Source organism: Pteropus alecto, unplaced genomic scaffold (assembly GCF_000325575.1).
Source record: "Pteropus alecto unplaced genomic scaffold, ASM32557v1 scaffold313, whole genome shotgun sequence".
Classification (NCBI taxonomy): domain Eukaryota; kingdom Metazoa; phylum Chordata; class Mammalia; order Chiroptera; family Pteropodidae; genus Pteropus; species Pteropus alecto.
Window position 1 is genome coordinate 1,991,243 of NW_006434832.1, and position 7,038 is coordinate 1,998,280.

General features: G+C 58.1%; 1 protein-coding gene across 4 annotated transcripts in view; it reads left to right on the plus strand.

Annotated features, from left to right (window-relative positions):
- The window catches only part of CRHR1 (corticotropin releasing hormone receptor 1), a 43,973-nt gene extending 38,587 nt beyond the window's left edge, over positions 1-5,386 (plus strand). For 2 of the 4 annotated variants that reach the window (XM_006910160.1, XM_006910161.1), the window contains 8 exons: positions 335-455; positions 696-849; positions 1,133-1,193; positions 3,352-3,424; positions 3,650-3,735; positions 3,914-4,049; positions 4,220-4,261; positions 4,821-4,961. In XM_006910160.1, the coding sequence (XP_006910222.1) occupies positions 335-455; positions 696-849; positions 1,133-1,193; positions 3,352-3,424; positions 3,650-3,735; positions 3,914-4,049; positions 4,220-4,261; positions 4,821-4,961 (814 nt within the window). Of the gene's footprint in view, positions 1-334; positions 456-695; positions 850-1,132; positions 1,194-3,351; positions 3,425-3,649; positions 3,736-3,913; positions 4,050-4,219; positions 4,262-4,820 lie in introns of all 4 variants that reach the window. The other 2 variants (XM_006910158.2, XM_006910159.1) reach the window with 2 other exon arrangements.
- The last annotated feature ends 1,652 nt before the right edge of the window (positions 5,387-7,038 follow it).

Genomic DNA, 7,038 nt, shown 5'->3' on the forward strand with positions numbered 1-7,038 from the left:
TTTCTGACCCTCAACCCGGATCTACGGGGAGGGGAAGGGTGCCCACGGGAGAAGAGGCAGCCCCTGGTCCCAGTAAGCAGGCAGCCTCTGGTCCTGAAGCACTGGCTGTGGCAGGCTCTGCCTGGGACTTAGGTCTGGATGGGCCATAGGTAGGATAGAACCCTCGGGGCATCAGGAGGGCCTCTGCTGCCACCTTCTCAGAGTGACTTAGCCAGTCAGCCCCATGCTGAGCCTCAGTTTCCCCACCATACACCTGGGCTGGAGTGATGCTGGTGACCTGTCTGTCATCCTCACTCTCCTTGCTCCCTCATCCACCCTCCCTTGCTGCTCCCAGAAGCATCCGGTGCCTGAGAAACATCATCCACTGGAACCTCATCTCAGCCTTCATCCTGCGCAATGCCACGTGGTTCGTGGTCCAGTTCACTATGAGCCCTGAAGTCCACCAGAGCAACGTGGTGTGTCCTGGAGGGGCAGGCCTGGGGTCAAAGGGGTCCAGGTGGGACTGCCCTGGTGGAGAAGGGGCCGGGGCCAGGCCTCAGGGCGCATAGAACAGGAACACATCTTGGAGCGGGGGGCGGGGGGAGGGGTGTGCCCTGTTCTGCCGAGAGGAGGCCCCTGGCCCAAGGTAGGATGCTGCTGCCACCCTAACCCTGTCCCCTGCCTCACCGTCATCTCTGGTGGGGGTGGGGCGGCAGGGCTGGTGCAGGTTGGTGACAGCTGCCTACAACTACTTCCACGTGACCAACTTCTTCTGGATGTTCGGGGAGGGGTGCTACCTGCACACGGCCATCGTGCTCACCTACTCCACCGACCGGCTGCGCAAGTGGATGTTCATCTGCATTGGCTGGGGTGAGTGGGCCAGTCCCCCTGCCAGCCTGGCTGCCCCCTCCTCACCCCGACTCAGGCCAGCTGGCTGCAGGGCCGGGTTGGGGTGGTGGGGTGCACACCACAGCTCTCTGTGCCTACAGGAGGTGGTGGGAGTATCTTGAAGGAAGCACATTGGACGAGTGGGTCCGAGCTCTCCCCTGGGAACCCCTGTCTGCCTCTAGGTTCTGGGCTGCACTGGGGTCCCCCAGGCCCTGCACCCCCAGATTCCGTTGATGGGCTCTGTGATAGCCAGTCTCTCCCCCAGGTGTGCCTTTCCCCATCATCGTGGCCTGGGCCATTGGGAAACTGTACTACGACAACGAGAAGTAAGTCACCTCCTTCCCCTCACTGCCCTCAGGGCCCCTGAACCCCGAGGTCCAGGCTTTCAAGCCCAGCTGTGCCTGACACTCCCTAAGCACCTTCTGCCACATCACCTTCGCTGTTAGGGGCACAGTTTCTTCATCTACAAAGGGAGGGTGCGGGCGGCTCGAGTAATCCAAGGCTCTCTCGCAGCCCTCTGCCTGAGGAGGGGCTGGACAGGCGGCTCTCACAACAGGCAGAGCCCCGTGAGGGTTACCAGGCTGCCCAGGTTCTGAATCATGGCTCTGTCATTGAATAGCTATACAACCTTGGGCCCATTACTGCAGTGTGCCTCGGTTTACTCATCTACGAACGGGCATCCTAATAATAGTCTCTCTATCAGAGAGTGGTTGTGGGGATGACATGAGTGAATACATAGTAAGCATTTAGGATAGTGTCTGGCACATAGTAAATGCTATATAAATGTTTTCTATTACTTTTAAGATTCAAAAGATTCCATGGACTTAATAGAAATTGTTCCAGACAATCTCAGAGACTCCTTCCAGCTCTGAAGTCCTGAGGTGCCTTATTCAATAGACTCAGGTGTTCCCAGCTGCCTTTGAAACCTAGACGTCTGCCGCAGTGGTTCTTAGCCTTGGAGAACATCGGAGTCCCCCAGCAAGCTCTAGGGAGGTCTGGAGAGTGGGCAGGGACGGGGACTGATGCTCAGGCTTGACCTCCATAAGCCATGTAATGTTTGATGGTTTCGATGTCGTTGGTCTGGAGTGTGTGACCTGGGCACCGGGATATTTTTTTTAACCGCCCAAGTGATTTTACCATGCGCCTAAGATTGAGAACCACTGAGAGAAAGGGGCAGAAAAGAGGACACACGCAGGGGACTGCCAGGGTCTTCTCTGCCAAAGCGTTCTCAGGAACGCCGGTCTGACCAGGGTTCCAGGCGGCCTCCATCGCAGTGACGATTCCTCCCCACTATCATAGAGAGGAAGGTGGCCACTACCACCTCACGGGGCTGGGCAAAGAGCCTGAAAAATTATGTTCATATTATGAGGGCAAGATCCTTTCTGACTCTGGCTAGCTGGCTCTCTCTACATTTGCACAGCTGGTGAGGTGGGGACCTGGGCTAGGAGGGGGTGCCAGCTGACAGACACAACTGGGGGCCTGGGTCCCAGAGCAGGAGCATCATAAACCCTGGGCGATGGTGCCTGGGCCTCCAGGTATGCAGGCGTGGGTGTGAGTACCGGGGAGGAGAGAAAGAACAGGTTTCCCAAAGCTGCCCAGTGTGTATGTGTCTGTATACATCCCGGAGGGAAACGGGTGCCTGAGCGGGAGAAGTCCCTCTGTATGACTCTGGAGCCCCACCTTGTGGCAAGATGCTGACACTGCAGCAGAAGGGAGCCAGGTGTGAGACATGGAATCGAACTTGAGACCCAAGACCAAGGACTGGAGTGGGCCTCAGACAGCTCACATTTGGTCTGCACAGTGTTTTTTAAAAACTTAAATTTGTTGCCAGTCTTTAAAAAGTCAAGAAGTTTCACATAAAAATCTCAGTTCTGGTTTATGGAAGCATCACGAGACCTAGACACTGCGGGTATGCATGCCCACACATCCTCTCTGCACAAGGACGTAGGACTTCCTGTGTGCCCGTCCCTGCCCACTCCTCAGGCCTCCCTAGAGCTTGCTGGAGGGAACTCAGGAAAATGCAATGCAAGTCTGCCTCCTGCGACAGGTGGAACCTATGAAATCTCTGCCTCGAGGTTGTTCAGGCTACAACTGAACAGATTCGGAGATTGCTAGCCATTGGGTGCTCACTTCATGACAGAGACAGGGCAAGGTACCACCAGTGGGCATGTGCCAGAGCCACCGTGGGAACCGAGGGAAGCAGTGGTGTGGTGAGCTCATGCCTGTTCCACTCAGTGGTCTTTTTCACGATGTCCTCCCCGCCACCCCGCCGGCTTTCAGCTTTACATCTCATAATAGAGGACGCTGTCCTTTCTGCAGATGGGGCACCCGAGGCACTGTGGTGGGATCAAGGGGCTTGGCCTTCTGCCAGGGTTGGAATTGAGGCACCTAGAGACTGGCTTCCGGCCAAGCACTGCCCCTCCCCCATGCCACCAGAGTAGGCGAAGATGACCCCGCCTCTTCCTCCCCTCTGTGGCCTTCTAGGTGCTGGTTTGGCAAAAGGCCTGGGGTATACACCGACTACATCTACCAGGGCCCCATGATCTTGGTCCTGCTGGTAAGAACCTGGGCAGGGGGAAAGGAGAGAGGGGCACAGTGGGGAGGGACAATCAGTGCTTACTGTGGCCCCGGAGAATCCCTCTGCCTAGAGGTGGGGGTGCAGGGCCAGGAACGTGTCAATGAAGCCAGAGGGAGAGCAGCAGGGAGGACCAAGACCAGACCTGAGATGGCTGAGTCCCCAACCTGTCCGCCCACACCGTCCCACTGTGTGCTCACATTGCAGATCAATTTCATCTTCCTCTTCAACATCGTTCGCATCCTCATGACCAAACTTCGGGCGTCCACTACATCTGAGACCATTCAATACAGGTAGCCGGTCCTGCCTCCCCCACCCTTGGGTCCCCCTCCAGGCCTGGCAGTCCCTCCCAAAGCCCCAGCTCCACCTCCCAGTCTCAGACATTTCTGGGAGCTGCCACCCCCCCACACTCCGGTACCCTCTGGGGTGGGCTGTGACTCTGGGTATCCCCACCTGCCCCCCCCACCCCAGGAAGGCTGTGAAGGCCACACTGGTGCTGCTCCCGCTCCTGGGCATCACGTACATGCTGTTCTTCGTGAACCCCGGGGAGGACGAGGTCTCCCGGGTCGTCTTCATCTACTTCAACTCCTTCCTGGAGTCCTTCCAGGTACAGCACCCGCCCCTCACTCGGCCTGGCCACCCCCACACCCCCTCGGGTGGGCGTCTCCCAGGCAGAGGCCTGGTGGGGCAGGAGGCTGGGGCAGAAAGGGGGCGGCCTGAAGGCGCGGTGGGGCCACACACCCCCAGTCCTTTGATCCGCCTCCCCCTCCACCCTAGGGTTTCTTCGTGTCTGTGTTCTACTGTTTCCTCAACAGCGAGGTAAGGGCCCCGGGCTGGGGCTCAGGATGGCGGGAGGCCTGCTGGGACCAGAGGAGGTCTGTAGCCTCCTCCTGCTCTCCGCATGCCGGCCCTCTCCTCCCTGCCCCCAGGTCCCTATGGGGACGCTGCTGGGAGCCCCAGGAGGGTCCTTGCCACCTGTCCATGCTGCTCCCACGGTGGCGAGCCCTCTCCTTTGTTCTCATAAGCAGTCGGCATGGAAGAGCTGGGACTTCAGTCTCATCAATGAGTCTGTGAAGTGGGGTATCGGAAACCAGGAGGGGCTGAGCCCCGGGGCAGGGGTTGCATGTGGGTTGAGGGTAGGAGTTCTTCCTGCCAAAGGCCATTTGGCACCTTCGTGTGGATCAGAAAAAGGCACCCCTTCCTCAGAACACTTGAGGAAACTGTCCCAACAAATATGCAGTGTCGAAGACGTGAATGTCACCACCTCCTGTGTGGCCCCCTGTGCATCTCACCTGTGCAGCTGCTTATGGCAGCCCTGGGGGAGTGCGGAGGTCCCAAGATCCAAGCTCAGATGTTATGCTCTGCTCTGTGCCCACAGGTCCGCTCGGCCATCCGGAAGAGATGGCACCGATGGCAGGACAAGCACTCGATTCGTGCCCGAGTAGCCCGCGCCATGTCCATCCCCACCTCCCCCACCCGTGTCAGCTTTCATAGTATCAAGCAGTCCACAGCTGTCTGAATTGGGGGCCATGGAGCAGCTCCCCGAGATCTATGTTGGAGAAGATGGTCGTCAGGCTCAGCCAACTGCCCTGTCTGTGGAGGGACCAGCTCTTTCCCACACCCTGTACCCCCAGGAGTGCTGGCACCAGGGCCCGGGAGGCCCCTCCTTGGTCCCCGGCTGAGCAGAAGTTCTAGGCTGATGAGAAAAGCTGCAGTCTGGGCCACGGGACGAATGGAAAATTCCCTGTAGGACTGACTGGGCTGGGCCCAGGGCCTGTGGCTCCCCTTTGCCCCAGTCCTCCCTGGAGAATGGGCTGGGAATGGAGTGGGAATGGGGAGCCGGGAAATCCAAAGCAGCACAGCAGTTCCTGCAAGAAATGTCTTCTCCCAGAGCACAAGGTGACTAGCACAGTGGAGACCTGGGGCTTCTTTCTTGGCGACTGTGGTGGCCATTCGCTGCCCCATGGGCATCATGGGAAACTCTCGCAGCAGCATCCTAACCACCATGATGATGCCTCCAAGGCCTTAGCAATGCCTTCCAACACTGCTGAGAACCAAGGCCACGTTGTCAGAGCCCTAGAGACAGTAGAAATCCGTGGCACCATCAAGCATCAGGCCACATCACTAGAAATCCTCCCAAGCCACCAGAACTTCACGTGGCCCCGTGGCACTGCCTCCAGAAATGCCCTGCCTTGCTGCTTTGTACCCTTGGACCTTTACAACCCAGCTGGCTACATGGGCTCCCTCTCCCTGACCTCCTGTCCCCGGAGATGGAGGGTGGGAGGGTGAACAAGAGCCAAGGTGTGCCCCCGCCAAAGCCAGCCTCCCTTTGAGAGGGCAGAGAATACTTGAAGCCATCCAGCCTTCTGGCTTCAGAGACCTGGCCTCTGGGCAACCCCTCTGTTGGTCACAGGGAGCTCGCGACCCCTCAGTGGCCCCTGGGGTTGCACTGTTAGCTAAGCCAAAAGAAGAGAAGGGGTGGACCCCTCAGCCCCTCTCTGCCCCCTGGAGCAGAACAAGTGGCCCTTGGGGCAACCAGCCAGATGATCGCTTACACCTTAGGTACAGACTGACTCAGCTCTCACTGGACCCAGCCACGTCCAGAGGTACTGGACAGCCAGAGCAGAGCTTTGGGGTGCAGGGCTGGGAGATGGGGGTGGCTAATGTAAACAACGATATTTATCTTTTCAACCAGCATTTGTGAAGTTCTATACCATGCCGGGGCTGGGTGGAGAGGGTCCCACAGAGAAACGAAGGCCACTTTCAGTGCTAGGGCTGCTCTGTGGCTGGGAAACCGGATAGCACTCACACACCCATCGAGGATGGGGTGCTAGGTGAGCCCGAGGGCTGGTAGAGGACTGGGGGGTGGTCCCTATGCAGGTGGGGGCTGGTCCAGACAAGCCTTGGGACCCCTCCCATCTAGAGACTTAAGGGTGGAACAGCGGCTTCAGGCACATCTGGCAACATCTGGGTCCCAAAGAATTTCAGCTCCTGTGCTGGGTAGGCGCCCAGAGTTTAACCCTTCCGTGGCTAGTGTGTGTTCTGGGCTCCAGGGCCAGGGTGAAGGCAGGTCCCCAGATGGTTTCTGAGGGTCATCTGCCCTGAGGTTTAGCTTCTAGGTGGGGCAGGAGAAGAGGTCTCTGGGACTGAGTGGGGGTGCAATGGGCCAACAGACATTCACGTCACTATGCTGTGGGGAGGGTCCGGCAGCTGCAGAGTGGGGGTCACGGCAGCATGGGCCTCTCTCTAAAGCCCAGAAGAATTTTTCTGCACATCACACCCAGAGGCTGCAGTCCTCTAAAACTACCCCAGCTGAGCAGATTTTCCCTGGGGACTCTCCCTCATGGGCACAGATCAGCAGTGAAGGAAAAACCACAGTGCAGGGTTTTGATTTTGCAGTCTGGGCTCCTCCCACCTTCATAAGTGTGACAGCAGATCCCTGCCCTGGGGTCCTCGGCTTCCCCTCTGACCTCTTCAGCTGCTACTGGGTCAGACCCCTGGGACCTGGACTGAGGAGGGAGTCAGATCTGGGAAAAAGGAAGGGAGAGAGATTTTGGAACCCAGATAATAGTACCTTCATTATGGGCATTTGTAGA